The following is a 24,445-nucleotide window of genomic DNA, read 5'->3' on the forward strand; positions in this document are numbered from 1 at the left end:
AGCTTGACTGTTGGGTCTAGTGGTGAAGTAAAACTGTTGTAATTCATGCACTCATACTCTTTGAGCAAGTCAAGGGTGAACTTCCTCTGAGATATTATCACATCATCATCCTTATAAAGGACCTCTAATCCCATATAGTGTAGCATTCCCAGATCTTTTATCTTGAAGCTATTATTCAGAAACACCTTCAACTCTTCAATTTTCATTGTGTCAGTTCCTATAACCACAATGTCATCTACATACACTACTATATAGACAGTTGAGTTTTTAATTTTCTTGTAAAACAAAGAGTAGTCATATATAGAGTGTGCATAATCCCTTGAACATAAGGCTTTAGTGAGCTTAGCATACCACTGCCAACTGGCTTGTTTCAGCCCATAAAGGGATTTGTTGAGCTTGCAGACCAACTCTGAGCTATCTACAGCCATGCCCTGTGGAATCTCCTTGTAGACTTCCTCATTTAGGTCTCCATGGAGGAATTCATTGTTTACATCCAATTGGGATATATGCCACCCCTTTTTTACAGCAACAGCTATTAGAAATCTCACAATGGTCATCTTGACTATAGGGTAGAATGTCTCTGTATAGTCAATGCATTCTTGTTGGGTATATCCCTTCACAACCAACCTAATTTTAAGTCTTTCTACACTTCCATCTGCTTTATGTTTTATCTTATATACCTATTTGCACCCTATAGTTTTCTTCCCAACATGTAAAGGCACTAGGTCCTAGGTATGGTTGGCATGTAATGCTTCAAACTCTTGGTTCATAGTTGTTTACCAAGCATGATTCATAGTTGCCTCCTCATATGATGAGGGCTCATTGTCACTACAAATGTCTCTCACAAAACTTTGGCTCTCATGATTTAGAGCATCAGGGGAGACATGATGATTTTTAGAAAATAAAGCATTAAGAGAAAATGGTATAGTTGAATTACTGTGAGCAGCAGGTGATGGTGATTTTAATTTTGGAAGTGAGTGTAGATAGTCTTGTAAATATAGTGGTGTTCTGTGAGGTCTTTGTGATTTTCTTAAGGCAATAGATGTGGGTCCTGGTTGATAACCAACTGGTGATGTGCTTTGACTTGAAGACTGTGGTGTTTTAGATTATGGTGAGGAGGTGGGAGATTTAGTTAACCTGGAGGATCTCACAGGTGATAAAGCGGTATCATGATCAAAATATTGATTATGTATAACACTTGTTCCATCATCACTATCACAAAGATGTTTAGTACCCTTAGGAGTATGATCAATTAAGGGGGCAGAATTAAAAAAAGAAGGAAAAGATGTGTTTTCAGATGATAGAGTAAAGGGAATCACACTTTCAATGAAGACAACATCCCTGGAGACATGTATCTTTTTAGTGACAAGACTTAAGACTTTGTACCCCTGACTTCATAGGGATAACCAATGAATATGTGTGGTGATGTTCTGGGTTCAAATTTGTCTCTATGTATCTTTGGTACAGAAGGGTAACACAGGCATCCAAAGCTTTTCATGTGAGAGTATGTTGGTTTTCTTTTGTAAAGTAATTCAAATAGGGATTTAGGGTGACTATGGGAAGAAGGTAGTCTATTTATGATGTAGGTTTCACACAGAATGCATTCACCCCAGTACTTCACAGGCAATTTAGATTGAAACAAAAGTGCCATGGCAGTTTCTAGGAGATATTTATGTTTTCTTTTAACTATGCCATTTTGTTGTGGTATGTAAGGGCAGGTCCTTTGATGAACAATGCCTTTGGACTGAAAAAATAGGTTTGTTTCTGTACTGGTGAATTCTGAACCATTGTCAGATCTAATAGCTTTGATTTTGGTGTTGAATTGGGTTTCAACCATGGAAACAAAGGTTTTTAAACCTGTGGGGCATTGCTTTTACAGGTTAGAAGATTGGTCCAGGTGCACCTACTGTAGTCATCTACCATTGTAAGAAAATATTTGTAATTATCATGTGTTACCACATGATAAAGTCCCCATATGTCTATGTGGAGTAATTGGAAAATTTCAGTGGTGAAATTGATTTTCTGGGGAAATGGTAGTCTCCCTTGTCTGGCCATTGGACATATGGAATAAAGAAAAGATTGTTTGGATGGAAAAGGGACAGGAATAGAGGATATCCCTCTCATTTTTACAAAGGGTACATGCCCTAGCCTATTATGCCATAAAATATTCACATCATAACCAATGGATGCACAAGAATTCAGAATAGGACTCTGATTTTTATTGCTTGAACTTGAACTATTTACAAAGAGGAGAGATATACACTTATATGTGGAGATTGAGCTATATAAATACGAATGACTATGACAGGGTGAGTTGTGTGTGCGGTGAGTCTCATTATCAAGACAAGAAACTGAATTTTGTTGACTGCAGAACCTGAGTACATGTTCCTCAAATACTTGGGGCAAAGAAAGTACAGACCATCACAAGCCTTACCAATCTCCAGAGGCCTTTTCATTGAAGGGGCCTGCAGAATGCAAAGATTATCAGTGAAAGATATTATGCTCTTGGGGTTGGAACTAGCTAGACAGTGAATGGAAATTAGGTTGTATTTGAAAGAGGGTATAAATATTACTTTATGTAAGGTGATGGCAGGCACAAGTGTTGCACTACTAATTTCTGTTACTTTTACCTTATAGCCATTTGGGAGGAAAACTAGGAGTGGATAAGGTAATATCTAGTAAGTAGTGATTTGTTAAAGGTCATGTGATTTGAAGCCCCTGAGTCTAGTATCCAGGAATCGGTCTTGTTTTTAAAAACACTTATAGGACAATTTACCAAAATCTATAGAAGAAGTGCAGACTAATATACCTGCAAAGTTCACAACTCCATTGATAAAATTGGCAGCATTTGCATGTTCTCCTCCATTCCCAGCTTGAAAGTGTTGCAGCAGATTCATGATCTGTCCATATTGCTCCTTTGACAAACTGATATTTTGATCTTCATTCAGGTTGTTAGCTTCCTCTACCTTGTTGTAGGATATGTCAAGGATGAACACTAGCCACCACCCTTGTTCCCTTGTTAAAGCTCTGATTTCGGTTGAAACCTTTATTTTGATTAAAGCCTTGATTGGAATTTTGATTTTGATTGCGTGAATATCCAGAATTATCAGGATTACCATGTAGTTTATAGCACATGTCCTTAGTGTGCCCTGGCTTCTTGCAGTAGTCACACATGGGCCTTCCCCATCCATATCCATTGTAGCTGTCATTGTGGTTTCCATTGTTGGGTAAGTAATTGGTCATATAGGTGTTCGACCTAGAGCTGGGGGGGCATTCAATGATATGGACTCGATAAACAGTTGAGTGTTTGATTTGATTTCCCTCTATTTCTTATCTTGTATCAGCAAGGAAAAAGCTTGAGCCAGCATTGGTAATGGGTTCATCATGAGAATGCTTCCTCGAATTATAGTGTATGTTTCATTCAAACCCATGAGAAATTATATTAGCCGCCTATCTTGTTCAGCTTTGTAGAAGTTTTTCTTGGTACCACAAGTACAATTACAACTGCATTGGGACCTTTTACTCAAAGTGCTCAATCTTCCCAAAGCTTTTTCAATTTAGTGTAGTAACTGGTAATATCAAGGGTTCCCTGAGATGTATCATTTATTTCCTTTTGGATTTGATACAATCAAGCTCCATTTGCTTGCTCATATCAATCTTCTAACTCAATCCATAACTCCACAGCATCATTCACATATTCAACACTATCCGCAATGTTCTTCGAGAGAGAATTGAGGATCCAAGAGGTTACCATATCATCACATCGATCCCACTGACGGAATGTGGGCGAGTGGAGGTCTGGACGCTTGCATTCACCATTTATAAACCCTAGTTTGTTTTTAACCGATAATCCTTGCAGTAAACTGCACCTCCATGATCGATAACCAACTCCACTGAAAGGAGTTGACACAAGTATAGCGTCGGGATTATCCGGCGGGTGTAGATACAAAGGATCGCTTGGATCAATTCCGAAATTTCTTTGAACTCTAACATTCACTGTTGTACTAGCTACATCACTCAGATCGTCCATAGCCATGAGTAATTGAAACTAGTTATGCTAGTATTATGCTATTAGAAGGAGAAGCCCCTGTTTAGGCATTCGAATTAGGGTAAAATAAGACTGACCGTAGGAATCGATCATATTAGGGCAAATTAAATCAAAGAGATAACGAACAGAAAAGAGAAGTAGTTGATTGGGAGATGATCGTAATGGAATGGCCAAGCTTTGATACCATATTGATTACACATGCCCTGACCTCGCTCAAGCTTGAGACGAGCAACAATGGAGGTCAGAGAGACAGAGAGAGTGCATGACGAAGAGAGAGAAAGAAAATATCTGGAATGAACCGACCAGCCTTTATTGATATATGTATTAACTATATATATACAAACTTTCCTAACTAAATGAATAGCTAAAATAGACTCTTTAAAAATTAACTAACTAACCACTTTATAAGTATCTAGCCACTTTACATAATTAAGCCATCTCAACATAATTCAGCTTTACACTTAAGGTCTTCCCACTTATAATATTGTATATGAATGATATGATAATATGATGATTAAGGAACTGTCAAAGCAAAAACAAGTGGACTTGAAAAGGTCCTATGCTGAAGGTAGTCCATTTTCAGAAGCGGAAAGATCAGAAAACAAGAAAAAGCCTACGTTGAAGATGGGGAAACAGAACTGAAGCAGGTAACCTAACAGGAAAGCAATCAAGATTCTAATCCTTCTGCTTTTTTCCCTCATTTCTGCTTAGCTGACAGAACTTAAGAAGTGCTTCATTCCACTGATGCTTAAGTAACAAATACATTGAGTTCACTTACTTTTGACAAATAAGAAAAGGTGAAAAATAGCCTAGCCAGCACTATTTCAACTAGACAACAGTACCACAACCTCATACACTAAGACATCTATCGAAGTACATCTTGTAGTTAAGCTAAGACTTTCACTTTTTTTTGGATAATGGAGCTAATTAACATTACAATGTGAGATGGCTTCAAATAACGAGTAGTGGTTACCAAAAAACATTACAAGGTGAGATGGAAGTTAAAAATCTAGCACCCAACTTATTTGAAATAGGTTCACAAAGACAAGTGCGCTTATGTTTGGTTAGGATAAAAGAGGGGAAGTAAACAAGGATGGGCACGGGTTATTGTACTCATCCCACAAGGAAATGAGGAGGTTAGCTACCCTCCACATCACCTTTTCAGTGCATCCTAAGTTGGATATTATGATATATTTCAACAACCTTCCGATTGTGACTGCCTAAGAATGACCGATGCTCCACCTAGGTGTAGTTAACCAATGAACTTCTATCTCGCTTACCTTTACCTATCCATCGTGGAACCATACAAAGCATAAGATAATAAGGGAAGGAGCATAGAATTAAACATGAAACGAGTGATATTCACTTAATTGCATCATCATCATAAAAATTTTTTAAAAAAGAACTAGATTTCAAGATAAAGCATGTGAGAAGAATCAACATTAAAGCAGAATGCTACAACAACAACAACAACAACAAGAACCCAGTAGAATCCTACTAATGGGATCTGGGGAAGGTAGAGTGTACACAGACCTTACCCCTACCCAAGAGGGGTAAAGAGAAAATCTTTAGGCATTTAAGAGAATCAACATTAAAGCAAAATCCTAAACATTTAATACTCCATTTAACCCAATTTGTTTGGCATTGATTGACCAGTCATGATGTTTTAGAAAGAAAAGAGAACTTTTGAAATATAAACTATATATGCATAACATATCAAAGTAACCTTAAGCCAACAAGTGATGTCAATGGTAAAATAGGAATGTTAAAAATCATAGAAAGCTGCAAATCTTTTCGGGGATGAATAGAAAGAAAAGAGTCTCAAATAAATTAGGACGGGTAGAATAATAAATTATAGGTTCTTGCACAAAGTAGAATGTAGGGCTCAAATGATATGCCATGTTAAAGGGCATAAGCAAGTTATCTACATAAACAGGTAACTATGACAGAAATACAAAATATCTCTACCATCTATCTCAAGTTATCAGCTGCTCCAAGCAAAATAATCCCATGGATAAATTAGAAAAAGTAAGCAACCATGGCAAATTAAACCAGCTAGTCTGTAGCTAGATGACATAATAATTAAGAGTGCGGTTGGTTTTTCAAAAGAGAACTTCTTGTTCTAAAACAGCTTTGGGACATTGCTGAGCAGACACAAATCACTGATATAGTTCCAACATTATCAAAAGAGATATTGAGCTTAATACAATAAACACTTCTGACATCTTGGGAGAGCTAAATAGTGAAACAGATATTTCAGCATGGTAGACTATTATTCTTGAGTTGAAGGATAAAAGCTTGAAACTTACTATATAGAGGTCAAGGATAAGACTAGTTCTTTTTGAACCATAGTTGTGTTAAAGAATTTCATATTCCCTGATCAACAATCATACGCTTAAGTTGATAAGAGCATTGTACCAAAAAAGCAACTTTATCTACAATCATGAGTTGCTAAGAGCGTTCTACCAAAAGAAAAACCAAATAATAGTTAGCAGGAGACTGACAAGACCAAAATAACAGACCATTATTTAAATTTTCTTAAAAATCTCTTGTAACATAATATACATGTAGGAAAATTTAATGAGAAGATCTTAACTTTAAGAAAGCAATAACAATTGCAAAGCCCATTTCCCACTCGCTCCCACCCCTGTCCACCACGATTCTCTTTAACTATCTGGCTTATCGTTCATGGATTCCGTTGGTGAAGAACCTTCTTCTGATCCTTCTGCAATCGGGGATGGTGGCCGAGGTGGGGGAATATAAATCACTCTTAACTTGCACTCATCAACAACACGTCCTACCTCCTTATTGAACTACAAAGAAATAATTACAATTCAACAAACTAAAATGCTAGTAATTTAATGCGGCATTTGAAGTTGATCCAATTTTTTATCATAATCTAATTGTCAACACAATGTTTAGAATCAAACATCAGCGGACAGTAGAATACTGTGGGACCCATTTGAATAAAAAAAAATTTAAAAAAAGAAAGAAAAATTAAATTGGTTTGATTTGCTGATTGAGCGGTGGAGCAAGACCAACTTGTAATAAATTTTTGATTTTGCAAATCTGCAAAGTAGGCACCGAACCAATTTTAATTGATTTTGGTGAGCAAACAAACTCTATAAATAGAGACGTTTCCTCCTCATTGTAAGCACACCAAAAATAAGAGAGAAGCACTATAGCTGTGAGATTATTTTATAGTCAGTGAGAAAATAGAGTGGGAGTAATATTGTGGTGAGATATTTAAAATAAAGAGTATTATTTCTTTTGAGTCGTAGTGGTCTTTTGACATGACAAAATTATAATATTATAGTTGTATTACATTGCTCCTCTCGGGTATTTTATTTTACCTCGTTAAGAGAATTGGTGTCATTGTAACTCTCTTGTGTTATTATTATTTATCGTGGATATTATTCCTGAGCGGGATATTATTTTTTCCAACAACGTGGTATCAGAGCCACGGCGAATAATGGTCCGTTATCTTTTCAGTACCCCCGTCTCACAAAAGATAATTATAAAAAATGGTGTCTACGTATGAAAGCCATTCTTGGCTCTCACAATGTATGAGAAATTATGGACAGAGGGTATGCAAAACCCGATAATGAGGAAGCTCTGCCTCAAAATGAAAAAGTGATCTTGGCAAAGATGAGAAAGAAGGATCAATAAGCTCTCACACTCATCCACCAATGTTTGGATGATGTCATGTTTGAGAAGGTGGCAAATACTACTACCTCAAAGGAAGCTTGGGAGATTTTACAAAATTCTCTCCAAGGAGTTGACAAGGTGAGGAAGGTAAAACATCAAACTCTAAGGGCTGATTTTGAAGTTGTAAAACTGAAAGAATCCGAATGCATTTCGGATTATTGTTCAAAAGTGAAGGTTGTTGTAAATCAACTAAGAAGATACGGGGAGGACATAGAAGATGTCCGTATGGTAGAAAAGATCCTTCGCACTTTAACACCTAAATTTGATTTTGTGGTGTGTGTTATTAAGGAGTCTAAATATTTAGTATCTATGATGGTAAAGAAATTGAAGGGTTATTTATAGGCCCACGAAGAGAAGATCAAAAGGAGACAAGAAGTTCCACTGGAGCAACTTCTTAAAACTCAGACATCCTTTAAGGACCATGAAGGTGAAAAGAGTTATCGAGGGAATGGATGGAGACGAGGTCGTGGCGGTCATGAAAAAGGAAGAAGTAACGGTAACAACTTCAACAATGAAATTAAAATCCACCAAACATTCAGAGGTCGTGACCGTGGACAATGAGGAGGAAGAGGACGTGGCTACTACCAAGAAAATAATGAACAAAGGTATGACAAATCAAACATTGAGTATTATAATTGTCATAAATTTGGCCATTACTCTTGGACATGTCGTAGCAATGTTGAAGAAAAAGCTAACCTTGTTGACGACAAGAAAGAAGAAGATGAGTTAACGTCGTTCCTGGCACTCAAGGAAGAAGACAGGGATGATTATAGCTCGTGATATTTGGACAATGGAGCAAGTAATTATATGTGTGGATGCAAAGACAAGTTTGTGGAGATCAATAAAACGGTGAGAGGTAATGTGTCCTTTGGAGATACCTCAAAGATTCAAATCGAAGGGATATGTACGATTCTAATCTCCTGTAAAAATGGTGACCACAAGTTAATTCAAGATGTTTATTATGTCCCAAAATTAAAAAGTAATATTTTGAGTTTGGGCCAACTTCTTAAAAAAGAATATGACATCCACATGAAAAATATACAGCTTTGGCTTAGAGATTTAGGTGGAATTCTAATTATTAAAAGTGTATATGGCAAAGAATAGATTATTTTCTCTGAATCTTAAAACAATTGATGCAAAGTGTTTGAAGGCTAATGTGAAAAATGAATCATGGTATTGGCACATGCAATTTGGGCACTTGAATTTTGAAGCACTCAAATCAATAGGAGAAAAGAACATGGAGCATGGGATACCATCAATCAACCATCCCAATTAATTGTGTTAAGCTTGTCTTCTTGGAAAACATGCAAGGAGGATTTTTCCAAATTAGGCCATGTCAAGATCAACCAAACCGCTTCAGCTTGTTCACACTGATGTGTATGGACCAATCAATCCACCTTCCTTTGGTGTAAATACTTTCTGCTTTTCATTGATGACTTTAGTATAAAGACTTGAATTTATTTCTTGAACCAAAAATCTGAAGCTTTTGTTGCTTTTAAAATTTTCAAAGTACTTATAGAGAAAGAAAGTGACTATGAAATAAAAGATTTAAGGTCTGATAGAGGAGGCAAATTCACTTCAAATGAATTTAATGACTTATGTCAGTCTCATGAAATTCGTCGCCCTCTAACGGTACCTTATTCACCCCAACAAAATAGAATTGTTGAGAGAAAGAATCGAATGATTCTTAATATGGCTAGATGTATGTTAAAAGCTAAAAGTATGCCCAAGGAATTTTGGGCCGAAGCTGTTTCTTGTGCAGTTTATTTGAACAACAGATCTCCAACAAGGAATGTTAGAGATCAAACCCCCCAAGAAGCATGGAGTGTAAGAAAGCCAAGTGTCAAGCACTTGAGAATCTTTGGGAGCATAGCCTATGCTCATGTGTCACATCAAGGGAGAGCGAAGTATGATGATCGAAGTATTAAGCATGTGTTTGTTGGCTATGATACGATATCAAAAAGCTACAAGCTATACAACCCAAGTAGCGGCAAGGTGGTGGTAAGTCATGATGTTGAATTTGATGAATAATTGGCATGGAATTGGGAAGCTCAAGAAGAAACTTCATATGATATTCTCCCATACTTTGGTGATGAAGAAGAACCAGAGACCGTGAAACTTGTGCAGGATACAACTCCACCACCTTCTCCAACCAATGTTGCATCTCCTTCTACTCAACAAAGTTCAAATGAGCAACCACAAAGGACAAGGAGCATTCAAGAGCTCTATGATGGCACAGAAGAAGTTATTAATTTTGATTTTTTATATTATCTCTTTTCTGATAGTGAACCAATGAACTTTGATGAAATTTTTACAGACAAAAGGTGGAGACAAGCTATAGAGGAGGAGATCGGGTCAATAGAGAAGAACAACACTTGGGAGTTAACAACTCTTTCCAATGGTCATCGCGCAATTGGAGTAAAATGGGTATACAAGACATATAAGAATGATGATGGAGATGTGGAAAGATACAAGGCACGACTTGTGGCTAAAGGCTACAAGCAAAGGCAAGGCATTGACTATGAAGAATTCTAAGTACCTATTGCCCGCATGGAGATGATTCGTTTGATGTTCTCTTTGATAGCGCAAATGAAGTGGAATATCCATCAACTAGACGTCAAGTCAGCCTTCTTGAATGGCTATCTTGAAGAAGAAGTCTATGTTGAACAACCATTGGGCTCCGTGGTCAAAAACCATAAAAATAAAGTGTTGAAGTTGAACAAAGCTTTATATGGATTGAAGCAATCCCCGCGAGCATGGAATAGTTGCATCGACAAGTATTTTCAAGAAAATGGGTTTACTCGTTGTCTCCATGAATATGCTTTTTACCTTAAAATTCATACTAATGGAGATATCTTGCTTTCTTGTCTTTATGTTGATGATCTTATTTTCACGGGTAATAACCTAAGTATGTTTGAAACTTTTAAGAAAGATATATCCCATGAGTTCGAGATGCAGACGTAGGGCTCATGTCATACTACTTGGGCCTAGAAGTGAAGTAGATGGAGGATGAAATTTTTATCTCTCAAGAAAACTATACAAAAGAGATATTGAAGAAGTTCAACATTCTCGATTGCAACCCCGTGAACACGCCGATAGAAAATGGGATAAAATTGTCCAAGTTTGATGAAGGAGAAAAAGTGGATCCCGTATTTTTCAATAGTCTTGTGGGAAGTTTGAGGTACTTGACTTGTATCAGGCCAGATATACTCTTTGCAGTTGAAGTAGTAAGCCGCTTCATGGAAGTTCCTACCTCCACTCATTTGAAAGTCACTAGAAGAATTCTTCGTTACCTAAAAGGTACAATTGACTTTGGGTTATTTTATTCTTTTTCTAGTGATTTCAACCTTATGGGATTTTGTGATAGTGATTATGTAGGAGATATTGATGATAGAAAAAGCAAAATTGGCTTTGTATTTTTTTTTTTTGGGTGATTCTGTTATTTCTTGAAGTTCAAAGAAACAATCCATTGTTACTCTCTCGACTTATGAAGCTGAATATATAGCAGCAACATCTAATACATGTCATGCTATTTGGCTGAGAAGATTGTTGAATGAGCTTAATTTACCACAAATTGAAGCTACAGATATTTGTATTGACAACAAATTCGCACAGGCACTCGCAAAGAATCCGGTATATCATGATCGAAGCAAGCATATTGACACAAAATATCACTTCAACAGAGAATGCATTGCCAAAAAAGAGGTTGAGCTCAAATATGTGAAATCTCATGACCAAGTAACATATATCTTTACAAAACCTCTCAAGTTTGAAGATTTTCCGAGACTGAGATCAACATTTGGAATGGATAAAAATCAAAATTAATGGAAAAATTTGTAGGACTCATTTGAATAAAAAAAAAATTTTAAAAAAAATCAAAATGGTTTGATTTGCTGCTTGGGTAGTGGAGCAAGACCAACTTGTAATAAATTTTTAATTTTGCAAATCTGCAAAGTAGGCACCGAACCAATTTTAATTAGTTTTGGTGAGCAACAAAACTCTATAAATAGAGACGCTTCCTCCTCATTGTAAGCACACCAAAAATAAGAGAGAAGCATTATAGATGTGAGAGTAATCTATAGTGTGTGGGAAAATAGAGTGGGAGTAATATTGCGGTGAGATATTTAAAATAAAGAGTATTATTTTTTTGAGTCGTAGTAGTCTTTTGACACTACAAAGTTGTAATATTATAGTGGTATTATATTGCTCCTCTCAGGTATTGTATTTTACCCCGTTAAAAGATTTGGTTTCATTGTTACTCTCTTGTGTCATTATTATTATCGTAGATAATATTCCTTAGCGGAATATTATTTTTTCCAACAAATACGATAGAGTTTACGTTATAAATATTGTAGGTGTAAGAAATTTCTACACCATCAGGTCATTTTTACTTGTTGTAGCAAGTCATTTGTCTTAAGGAGGCTTAACTGCAAATATTCTTCTGATAATGTGATAGTTGTATATAGTACTTTTTAACTGGCGACGTATATAACTTAAACTCGATACGATAATGGTTCCACATTGTCATAGTCTTGACAAATTAAAAAAAAAAAGAAGATAAAAACGAATTATACTATTACCATTTCTTGGGTAATAGAGTTGCAACTGTACTCTGAAGTAAAAACTTTTCCTTGCATTGCATGTCAGAAGGGGCCTCCTTCTGAGCTTGCATTGTTACTGCACAACATGCATAATGACTAATCACTACTTTAATTAATTGCATAAAACAAAAGGCTTATATCAAAATTCAATCCAGGAGTTTATTCCAATTTTCATTCTAAAGATTCAATCTTTATTTGATAGAAACTAATAGCATGTTTGGCCAAGCTTTTTGGGGGGTCAAAAGTGCTTTTGGCCAAAAATTAAGGTGTTTGGCCAAGCTTTTAGAAGGAAAAAAGTACTTTTGAGGAGAAGCCGAAGCAGATTTTGAGAAGCAGAAAATGTAACTTCTCTTCAAAAGCACTTTTCTAAGAAGCACTTTTGAGAAAAATACACTTAGAAGCAGTTTTCAAAAGTTTGACCAAACACTAATTACTACTTAAAAGTGCTTTTCAAATTAATTAGCCAAACACAAACCGATTCTCACCAAAAGTACTTTTTTGAAAAGCACTTCTCAAAATAAGCAGATTTTAGAAGTTTGGCCAAATAGGCTATAAGATTCCACCGAACTGTATAGAGAACTAGGTTCTCTATCAGTTCCCACAGTAAGCAACAGGCTGTAAAACCAAACAGTATAGGGAACCAGGTTCCCTATATGTTCTCATAGTAAATCGGCAGTAAATAAAGAACACGCGATATTTATGTGGAAAACTCTTTACTCAAGCGATTAAAAAACACGACTTACCCTAGTAGGATTTCAACATCACTAAACAGAGCAAACTTCAGATTACAACCTAATATATGCAATCTAGGAATTAAATTCTTAATCCCTCACCCCTTACAATAACTCTATTGTAAGCCTTTTGCAATAACTCTATTACAAAGCAACAAACCTTGATTAACTCTAGTCAAGAAACTAAACCAAACAGTTGTTTAAATCTATCCTACAAAGACACTTCTTGAAAGTAGTGCAGCAGCTTTGTTTTTGAGAGAGGTGGTGGCTAACACTTGAGAGAATATAATTTTTGGATTTGCAAGTATTAGAGAAATGAAATCTCTTGCCTCATATTGATAATATGTATGTGAGAGGTCATAAAAGATGATGCAATAAAGTGTCCTTTAGTTTGGCCTTAGCAAACTACAGTTGTGCTATTGTAATGCTACTGAGACGTTATTGTTCCTTTATCTGATTTTATTGAGAATTGAATCAGACATCTGGCTAGTTACTCTGAACGCAAGGGCACTAATTGTATCAGGTTCATTATCTGGTTCTCTCATAAAGTTTGTCAAATCATCAAAACAAAAGACGCATAACTTATCAATTTTTCCTTTTTTTTTTAATTCAGAAACAAATGTTCTGTAGGAACCGGGTAGACCTTGTAAAGTTTGAGCGACAAGATCCTCATCTGAGGTTGATTTGTGTGTGGCAGACAGACGTAACTGTCGAAAAGATATCCATTGAAAGAGAGCCTTTTTTGGTATTCTGAAATTTGTTTTTAAGATGAATGATAGAGGAGGAACTGGTGGGTAGTCATTGTATTTATAGTACGGCTTACAAGAGTGGACATAATAATACAAATATGGAAATACAATCAAATACAACCACAGAAGATATGAGCACAATTATACACTGAGATGGAAATATATGTTTACCAAATATATCCTAACAGCGCGTACCTATAACATCACAGGTGGATCGAGGCAACACAATCCCTGTGTTGGGACGAACACAATAAAACCCAAACAGCTATCAACATAAAATATAGTAGTACGTATTAGTACATTTTTAAAGCATCCTATTTTTGTTGTCTGCATAAATTATACACACATAAGTTATGCGAGAATTTATATTTATTTTACGTAGAGTAAAATATAGAATAAGAATATAAATATTAATAATACATAAATTAAAGGAATTATCTAATAAAAAGTAATCATTGCATTATAATCATTGAACAATAGAAAAAGGAAAAACAAAAAGGAAATAAGAGTCGAAAAGAAAGTTTTCTTAGTCATGGTGTAAGTTACTCGGAGAATTTGATGAAATGAATTGTGATACTATAATGAATGGAATTTATAGTTTTAGAGAGGAGTCAATTTGATTAGGTAAGCGATCTATAATGGTATAATTGTATATAGGGAATTTGAAAATGCTATGAGAAAGATTAGAGAGTTAGATAAGAGATTGAGTTTGATAAGGTGAATTAAATTTCTTTAGGCAATATCAGATATTCTCTATTTGGAAAAGATGATATTGTTCTTAATTAGGTGAAATATTGCTGAAATTGAATATCTCGTATACAAGTCAAATAGATCAAGGTTATGATATTTCCTGATTTTGTGATTTTGATTTGTTGGCTGCAGAATAAAATGCTCAATCCAACTGTTCCAAATACCTTATTTAGGCAACCCCATAGAAATACATTCAACACACTTAACAAAAATCTTCCTTTTTTTTTTTTTTAAACGGTGATGTTCAAGTTATTTTTTCTGCATTTGACTATATTATTTTGCAATGAAGCCCTCTACCAGTACAAATACCAAATAACCCTTTTATCTACCATGTCTTCAATTGACATGTGACAACACTATCACTTGATTTTTATTGAAAAGGCAGGATGTAACACAATACCAAAATTTAAAGATAGCTGATACCTTTACTTGAATATTGTTGTAAAATAGGCTGCCTTATTTAACATTTCCTCCATTTATTTGAACTCAGTTGACAACATTAAGAAACTTCAAAAATAAGGAAAATATTGAAACTCTTCATTTGGCAACTCAGCCTCTTATATTTGATACTATAATTTGATTTTTCAGCTCTTCAATTGGTTGCCCAAGTCCTTCTATAACCTGAAAGAAAAACCAATGATCATCTAATTCCTGTTTCCAGCAACAATTAGAAGTTTTGCAGTTCTTTTATACTAACCGATTTCGTGTCCTTAAGAGCAGCTTCCAATGCCTGGATTTTCTGTACCATAAACCTAGTAAAGATTTACTATAGTAAAGAGAAAAAACCAGGAAAAAATAACTTACTGTTTTTGTGTCATTTACAACACTTTGAAGTGTTAGGATCTTCTGTAGAAATGGCTGATTAGTAAGTCTTGCTATCTCAAATGTATCATTTCTTGATGGAGTCACATCAAAGACATCCTTAATATGTACATTATGCTGCGGCATTTACAAAGCTCGAGATCAGACCCTCGAATCCTATATTTTATGTGATTTTTGTCACACTTGTTATCAGGAAACTACAAATTTGCTTACATGAGTAACACCACCAAAGGCATCTTTTGCAGCAGAATTCTTTTCTTCGTCGCCATTCTCCTCTTCAGCTTCAACCATTGCCTACAAAAAATGTGACTTCTTAACTGGCAACTATGTACTTTGTTTAATTCGAATCTTATATAGCAACAGGTTAAAACCTGAAGTAGTGTTGTAACGGCAGGGTCATTCCAGGGTCCTTTATCGCTAAAGAGGCAACCTCCATAGTCAGAACATGTGCAGTCGCCACCAAAGAAAGTTGGAAGGTTACTGCAGAAGCAACTTTCATGCATCAGAATAATATAACTCCAACAGCAACCTCAGATACGCGTAATTGTATCCTTTCGTGCTAAACATAAATTGGAATTTTACCTTGGATCAATAACTTCAAGTAAGGTTTTCGTGTAGTTGCTACCAAGAACCTGTAATCGTGGTATACGTCTTAAAGTCTTATTTCCTTCCCTGGTTGGCCTAGATTAATCTATAAACATGGGGGTTTTGCGGGGGGCGGGGGGAGGAAAGGAAAGGAAAGTACTTGAATCTTTGCTAGGGTGCGTTGATCAAGAAATGTCTTGATTGCTTTCCACAGGACCTTAAATCCAGATCCAGCATTAATGATAAAAAGGCGATGTAATGTCTGCAAAAAGTGCAAATGGAATTAAAGATAAACGATTAGGGAAAAGATTACTTAACAAACGATCCACTTTAGTAAGAGAAACTATGAAGGAAGAAAGCTTTGAAAGTTCATTAAAAGTTGATCAACAATAGAATATGAAACTGTGTTTAGTGGAGATTAAGGTCAGTATTAAGACTAACCAATAATCCAAGATGACTCAAGGGAAGGAAAAGGATATTACACTGAAATGATCAGAAAATGATACAGTCTATTTGACTTGATCGTCAAGAATGTCTATTTGACTTGAACCATGTTAGCATACCTCTGGATAATAGTGACTGTCAATCTTCTGAATTTCCAGAAAGAGATACCTTGCTGGCTTTGAAAAATTCGAAATTCCCTGCCAAAGAAGATAGCTTTCTTAATATTAGAGGAAAGAATCTAAGCATCCATTTGAATTCTAGGGAGTGCTTAGCATCTATTTATGGAACTTGTTCGTTGCAAGTTGTCATCAAAGAAGTTCTAATTTTTTTGAAGTTCATTGAATGACACTCTTACCAGGGCAGAGGGAAAGTATTGCTGACGGGTTCTAATGAACCCAGTAGCTTTTACTTGTACCTTGTTTTTGTATTAGAAAATTCATTAAATATGTATAAATATTTAACTACGAACCCAGTAACAAAACGAGCTATGAGTTTGATAACAAGTACAGAACCCATAAACTTCAAATTTTGGCTCCGCTTACGACTCACATAGTGAAACAACAAAGTACATTCAATTATATTCACAAGCTGATCTCCAACAAGTCAACCATTTAATATGTGAAATTCATAACAGGAGGATGAATGTAGAATTGAGTAAAAATCGTTGCCAATTCACATGAAAAATCCAGCTTTAAGGAACTATCGCATGGATATATATATATTGATACCTATAAATGAAGACTTGATAGGCCATGCTAGAGATTTGTCCCAATTATCAGACACGGTGAGAGATCTAAACTTGCTATATGTGTGCCCAAATTTGGTGTCTTTATTTGCCACCAAAAAAATAGTATAGAAAAGGAAAAAAGTAATCTTCCCATAGTCCTACTCAGGCATCTTATGGTTATGCTGAGAAAATTTGTTTTGACGCGTGGACAAAGATCAAATTATTTTATCAAGATAGCTTAGCCAAACAAAACATTCAATAAATTATGAAATGGATAATGGGTTGTCAATATATTATGCTTCTTACTTCATATAGCTTAAAAAGAAGGACAAGATATAATATGAGGCTAACTGAACTGTTGATACCATTTGACAGCAAGGTAGAGAAAATTCAAGGCAAAGTAAAATGCATTGGTACAGAGATAGGAAAGATACATTCATATAATCATATCTCATGATCCCAAAGGGTGAAGGTTTTGTTTGAGATTCAGCAAATAGTATTGTTATTCAACACCTATAACTCAAGTTAGCTGAGCTGCAAGCCTCAAACTGAAGAATATAGTACAGACATGGACTAGCACTTGATCTCACACAAAAGGGTGCAAATAAAAGGCAGTCCGGGGTACTAAGCTCCCGCTATGCGCGGGGAAGAGCCGGACCACAAGGGTCTACTTTACACAGCCTTACCCTGAATTTCTACAAAAGGTTGTTTCCACGGCTCGAACACCTCCTGGTCACATGGTAGCAACTTTAAAAGGGTGCAAATATTCTTATCAAATAAGTGAAAGATAAAATGGTAGATAAGCAGATTTTTACCACATCCTTCACATCCAAGATGCTGACGGTGGAAGCGATATGCTTCTTTGCAGCAAGTGAGCAAGCAGAGTATCTCCAGTTCAATGTTTTCTCTTGTTCAGTCACATGATATTTCACAAATCTCTCAATACTAGTTACTTCAAGGAGCCTATTGAGATTTACCATTCCAATTCTTTCAATGTAAATTGGTCGACCATATCTATCGACTCCATGAAATCCATGAGGATAACACTTTTTAACCTCATTAAATTCCTCAAACTTGAGTTCCTGCAGCATTATTCGACCCCAAAAATTCACAAAGAATCGAAGGACTATCGAACATAAAAGAACTTGTCGATAAAGTTTATATAAAAGTAGGAAATTCCCCAAACCATAAATTCTTCAGTATTAGTGTTTGAACAAGTAGAATCTGAGTATTCACTAACTTTATCAGCAAAACGCGATATAAGTCTACTAACAAAACTGGCTTTGAAATACAAGCATGAATGGAGCTCACCTCAGAAAGTGCATCGACATGAAACTCCTCTCGCCACTTCAGATAGTTCAAATACATATTCTTTGCTTTTGTAAGATCGTAGTCCCTCATTCTAAGAAATCTGTATATCACAAACAGGAACAGCAAACTCAATTTCTGTACTCTTTTCTAACTGAAAATATTCGCCTTACAAATTTTACTGGATTGACAACATGATAAAATTTAACAGCACAAAACATACCTTAAAAGTGTATGATAGTCACTATGTTTTCCTGGAAGCTGACCCTCAAGAAAAAGCAACTGACGAAACGAGTCAACAATTTGTTCATCTTTAGGCTCATGTGATCCTTCAAGAATTGTTCGTAGACTTCTGCTCTTTTGAACTCCCTTCTTTAACGACAACGACATTATGGTTTTTAAGGTTCTTGATCCGGTAGACTTCTTGTGCTCTTTTGTTGGAGGTAACTGCCAAAATGTTTCAATAGGGGGATGGAGAATTTTGACCTTCTGTTTAGTAGATTGGCTTTCCTTAGAACTCGAAGATCGTTTGCTCCCTCTAATACCAGCGGAAATTAATATTTCCTTAAATGTTTCTTTTGATGTTTGCATGTGTGGCTACTTAAGCTGTAAACAAACAACAATAGAATAACTTTGCAATTCTTGAAATCAACTAAACAGGGCTCTACTAAATTTATTGACAAGCAAAAGAAACACTTCATTGTACGTGTATTCAACAAAAGCAACATTGCTGGACATGTTCCGCAACAACTATACCTCAGTTCCAAGCTAGTTGGGGTCGGCTATATAATTCTCAATATCATGAATGTTCTGTTTATGTCCGTAATATTTTAATTCTCTATACGTAAAGATTATCTAATACTAGGGGATTCTCTAATACACTTGTGGTTTTATCTCTAATACACTAAGGTGTCGTTTGGTAGCCGGTTAGAGAGGAGTTATCCATGTATTAAAATTAGGATAACTTTATACATTGTTTGGTTAAAAGAAGGGGAAAAAATAATCTCCACATAGAAACTAGCATAAGTTATACAATGTTTGGTTGTTTTTTCCTCTTTTCCACATAAAATGTAGCATTGCTAATACAATGTTTGGTTCATATTTTTCTTTTCCGCATAACTATTACATGTATAAGTTATGAGGGAATCTATGTATTATTTATGCAGGGTAGAAGGTGGAATAACTTATACATGTATTAGTAATACTTATATTAAAACACAAAATGACAAGAATACCCTTTATTCAAACTTGTATTTTTTTGTTTAAATATATATATTTAAACTATACTAACAATTTTAATAAAATAAAGGAAGCTAATAATAAATAACACTCACATTACATTTATATTACTTATCCTTATATAACTACCGCATAACTAATCCATGTATAACTAATCCCAACATAACTCAACCTTGTATAACTTATCCCTGCATAACTAATACATGCATAACTAATCACTGCATTACTTATTCCTGCATAACTAATACATACATAACTAATACCTGCATAACTCTAACGGGCAACCAAACGACCCAGTGTTCTAATAAGCACTAGTCTTCTAGTTGATATCACCTATATTAACTTTCAAATTCCATTTTTTTCCTATATTTTGCTAGATGTTTGATATCTTTTGAGATAGCTTGTTTCAACGTAACTTTTGGTCTACCTCTTTCTCTTTTCACACCTTTATTCACTATGTTTTCACATTTAAGAACCAATGCATCTGAAAGCCTATGTAACACGTGACCAGACTATCTCAAGCGACATTCTCTCATTTTATCCTTTGCATTGTGCTACTTGCACTTGCACAATCTGACGGATATGAGATCAAATCTTGTATCACCCTGCACATCCAACTTAACATTCGCATCTCTGCACAACACTCATCTTATAATATGTCAGGCTTTAAAGGCCCAGCATTCACTCACATACAACATTGGAGGCCAAAATCAAAAGAACCCTCAGAACACTGATATCAAATCCTAACATAACAAGAAAATCTACCACATGCAAAGTAAATATCAATTATAAAACAGATTATTTTTCTTCTCTGTGTGGACTGAATTAAACAAAACAGTATATATAGGGTCAAAACAAGGAAAGTACAATCAAATTTCAAGAATATTGAAGTGAGAATAGAAATCAAAAGAGAGAACTTGCCTCTAAAATTTGGAGAAGAATGAAGAATCTCAAAGAAGGGAAGAGAATGAAGGGATTGAGGAATGAAGAGAAAGAGATAAATTGGGTGCATTTGAGCTAATTGAAGGGGTGAAATTGTGAACAACAAATATGCCATGCTTTTTGTGAATATTGGAATGAAACTATTTTCGAATGTTTGATTGTCAAGAAACCCCGCGAAACCTCATGACAGCTAGCTATAGCTTAACTGTTTTTAGTAATATTTAGTATTAGTACAACAAACAAGGTATAATATTTAGTATTAGTCCAACAAAAAGGTAGAAGTTGGGTTAGTAATGATAATAAACAATGAATAAAATCATTGACGTTAACAAAAAGCAGAAAATACCTTTTCTCAATCGGAGAGAAATGCATATTCTGATTCTGAGACGTGTTACACTAAAAGAAAAGTAGCAAACTGTTTGTGTTTCTTTAGCTATACATGCAATTTGCAAAAAAGTTTAACAGCGCGTCCCTATTTTAGACCGCCATTTAAATTTTGTCTCTTTTTAGAAATCTTTGCAAATTATAATCTCGTTTCAGTGAAAAACTATAACAAAAAATTTAATTGAGTGTCCTTTTTAAAATCGTCATTTATATTTTGTCTCTTTTGAAAAACAAATTGCAAATTTTAGTCCCGTTTCACAAGCGGAAGTAAAATTAGCCTCCTTTTTACTTCACCCAAGTTCACTGGAAACTTTAAATCCAATAAAGTTGTAGAAGAACTATAAAAAAAAACATTAAGACTAAACTTTAATCTAAAGTTGTCCGTAAAGTTCAATGAGAACTTTAGAACTTGGTAATTCCAAAATTTGGAGAAACTATAAAATTTCTATGACCAGATTTGGTTTAAAGTTGTCCGGAAGAGGTAGTGTAATTTTTCTTTCTTCGCAATGTGTAACACGTATATAGAGATACATTTGCAAAACTTTGTAAAACATGACAAAATATAAACAATAGCCTCAAAAGGGACTATTTGTATACTTCAATGCTTGGCCCAATTTTGAGTTTTAAAGTGGACCGTGCTCATTGGATCACCTGAAAACCCCAAAATTCAATCAGAGCTACGTCAGCCCACCGAAATAGTTGGGGAAGTACACAGTTAGCCACTAATTAATGATGTCGTTACTCTTTATCCACTGTTTAAATTATATTTACTCTTTAGCCAGTGTTTAATAATTTTTTACCCGCCCAGACGAAAATACCCTTGTGCTAGACATGGGTGTTGTGTAAATATTAAGGACATGGTGTCCTTAATTTCATGAATACTTAGTAAATATTAAGGACAAAGTGTCATGTATTTGCATCTTCCGTTATTAAACTTTAGGACATCATGTCCTTAACTTCATATGTGCAGTGTAAAAGTTAAGGACATGGCGTCCTTAACTTCATGTGTAAAGTGTAAATGTTAAGGACATAATGTCTTTAACTTGTATTTGCACCTTTTGTTGTTAAACTTTAGGACCTCATGTCCTTAACTTCATATGTGCTGTGTAAATATTAAGGACATGGTGTCCTTAACTTCATATGTGCAGTGTAAATATTAAGGACATAGCGTCCTTAACTTTATGAGTGTTTTGTAAATATTAAGGACATGGTGTCCTTAACTTCATGAATGTTGTGTAAATATTAAGGATAAAGTGTCTTGTATTTGCACTTTCCGTTGTTAAACTTTAGTACATCATGTCCTTAACTTCATATGTGCAGTGTAAATATTAAGGACATGGCGTTCTTAACTTCATGTGTGCAGTGTAAATGTTAAGGACACCATATCCTTAATATTTACACAGCACTCATGAAAAAAAGGGTAAAAATATCTTTTCGTATAAATTTTAATAGAGTAGTGGCTATTTTTGCTCAACATTAAAAATACTGGGTAAAAACTAAATAACACGTTATAAAGCGGCTATCCCACGCCATTTCTATGAAATAGTTATATTTTTTTGGAATTTTTATATTCCTATACACTATTTCAAACTTTATTACCCTCCTACTCAAGTTTTAATCTAATTACATAATATATACAGAATTACCAATTATGTATATTTTTAGGCATTTAATGATAATAATTAAATTCTAAAATCACTCTAACGTCTATATCCCACTCCCCCCACGTTTCTCTCTCCACACACACCCTCCCCCCACCTATCTTCAGTATCTCTCTCCATTAACGCATGTTTTCACTCTTATTCAAAAATTCCTCTACATTTTTTCACTCTTTTTCAAAAATCTCTCTCCATTTTTATAGATTCAAACTCTAAATACTCTACCACACACCTCTATTAACGTCTGTTGCTTACTTAACTTTCATTGAAGAAGAAAACACTTTCGAAGATCAACCCTAATTCCAATAAAAGAGCAGCAATTTCACCATTGACAACCATTAAAAAGTTTTGAAGCTTTGAATTCGAATTTGGATTTTCAAAAACCATTATTTGTTTGGATTGGATGTTGTTGCAAACAATTGGGAATATTGTTTGGAGTTTATATCTCAATTTTGAGGGTATTTTGGTGAAGATTAGACTTGATTTTGGCTGAATTTCATATTGAAACTCGAAGAAGAAGAAGAAGAAGAAGAGGAAGAAGAAGGAGAAGAAGAAGAAGAAGAAGAAGAAGAAGAAGAAGAAGAAGAAGAAGAAGAAGATGACATGACATACATTATACTTACGAAATTGTAGTAAAGTTGTAGTAAAATTGTAGAAAAATTGTATTCTGTTATTTATATATATATTTTTATTTAAATATTGCATGAAAGTTGAACAATATTGTATAAAAATTATATTTAAGTTGTATAATATTGTAGTTGTATATAACTTGGTAGAAATAATGTATGAAAGTTATAGATAAGTTGTATAATATATAATTAGTTGTATGAAATTTATTTTTACTATGTATAAATCAGATACAAAATATACAAAAGACATATTGTATAAAATTTGTATAAAAATTATATTTAAGTGGTATGATATTGTAGTTGTATATAATTTGGTAGAAATAATGTATGAAAGTGTAGATAAGTTGTATATTATATAACCCGGTAGTGAGGCAGGAAGACAGAAATAGAGAAGAGAAAGAGAAAGAATGGAATCATTAGGGCAATGGCTGGAAAGAGCAATACTGGAGCTATGTAACAAGATAGAGACGTGTCTTGATTTAGATGCTGAGATTATATCTGGGCTAGTCTCCTATTGCGAGCTTGCTCCTCCTCTCGATGCTAAAGAATATCTTGATGTAACCCCTTTCCCTCCATCCATATTTCTGGTTTATGATTTTCTTGCTTCCAGTTTTGATGAGCATATTGTTATGGTAATTTGGGTTCTGTATTAAGTATAAAGTCCATAATTGAGGGTAGGGGTATATGACTAATATTGGACTAGTTCATTTCTGTATAGTGCGTTGTGCGGAGGTCATCACCAATGGCTTCTGTATTGTCTGCTTCTTTGTATCAAGGTACAGTTTTACTCGTGAAACTTTTGCAGCTTTAATTGTTCGATTTTCCTATACCTAAATCCCTAAATATAAGTTCAATCTGGAGAGAAGAGGGGAGAGAGGAGAGAAAAAGGGAAATGGGTGTAATTAAATCCCTTGATTGAAGGCACAAATAATGGATTGGGAGCTTTTTAAGGTGGATTGTATATATTTTGTAACTAAAATGTGTTTAGGTCGGGTAAATACCAAAACATGGACATTTTTCGTAATAAGATTTCAAATAGTGTATGGGAATAAAAAAATCCTTATTTTTTTCTTTACTGGATAAATAAGTAGATTGTTATAAATATATTATATTATAGATG

At 34.8% G+C, this 24,445-nt stretch overlaps 3 protein-coding genes across 5 annotated transcripts; all 3 read right to left on the minus strand.

The window, feature by feature from the left end:
* Window positions 1-3,652: 3,652 nt before the first annotated feature.
* On the minus strand, window positions 3,653-4,036 carry LOC117280375 (uncharacterized). The gene has a single exon (XM_033660092.1). It carries the CDS (start codon window positions 4,034-4,036, stop codon window positions 3,653-3,655), a length of 384 nt encoding a protein of 127 aa, XP_033515983.1.
* A 2,678-nt stretch (window positions 4,037-6,714) lies between these two features.
* Window positions 6,715-14,919, minus strand: LOC104111524 (vesicle-associated protein 1-1-like). The gene is made up of 5 exons (XM_070184104.1): window positions 14,905-14,919; window positions 14,033-14,102; window positions 12,337-12,433; window positions 9,128-9,248; window positions 6,715-6,861 (listed from the first exon to the last, which is right to left on the minus strand). The coding sequence occupies exons 1-5, from the start codon at window positions 14,917-14,919 to the stop codon at window positions 6,715-6,717; spliced, it is 450 nt and encodes a 149-aa protein (XP_070040205.1).
* A 70-nt stretch (window positions 14,920-14,989) lies between these two features.
* On the minus strand, window positions 14,990-20,772 carry LOC104111523 (phosphatidylinositol/phosphatidylcholine transfer protein SFH11). Of its 3 annotated transcripts, none has more exons than XM_009621235.4 (12): window positions 20,634-20,772; window positions 18,697-19,079; window positions 18,477-18,576; window positions 17,981-18,247; window positions 16,558-16,635; window positions 16,155-16,256; window positions 15,992-16,041; window positions 15,781-15,889; window positions 15,623-15,703; window positions 15,392-15,526; window positions 15,285-15,317; window positions 14,990-15,208 (listed from the first exon to the last, which is right to left on the minus strand). In XM_009621235.4, the coding sequence occupies exons 2-12, from the start codon at window positions 19,062-19,064 to the stop codon at window positions 15,137-15,139; spliced, it is 1,395 nt and encodes a 464-aa protein (XP_009619530.1). In that variant the 5' UTR covers window positions 19,065-19,079; window positions 20,634-20,772; the 3' UTR covers window positions 14,990-15,136. The 3 variants fall into 3 exon arrangements, with proteins under 3 accessions (XP_009619530.1, XP_009619529.1, XP_009619531.1); XM_009621234.4 differs by having other exon boundaries at window positions 15,285-15,326; XM_009621236.4 differs by having other exon boundaries at window positions 15,285-15,339.
* Window positions 20,773-24,445: the final 3,673 nt, after the last annotated feature.

This window comes from Nicotiana tomentosiformis, chromosome 8 (assembly GCF_000390325.3).
Source record: "Nicotiana tomentosiformis chromosome 8, ASM39032v3, whole genome shotgun sequence".
In the NCBI taxonomy this organism is placed as follows: Eukaryota; Viridiplantae; Streptophyta; class Magnoliopsida; order Solanales; family Solanaceae; genus Nicotiana; species Nicotiana tomentosiformis.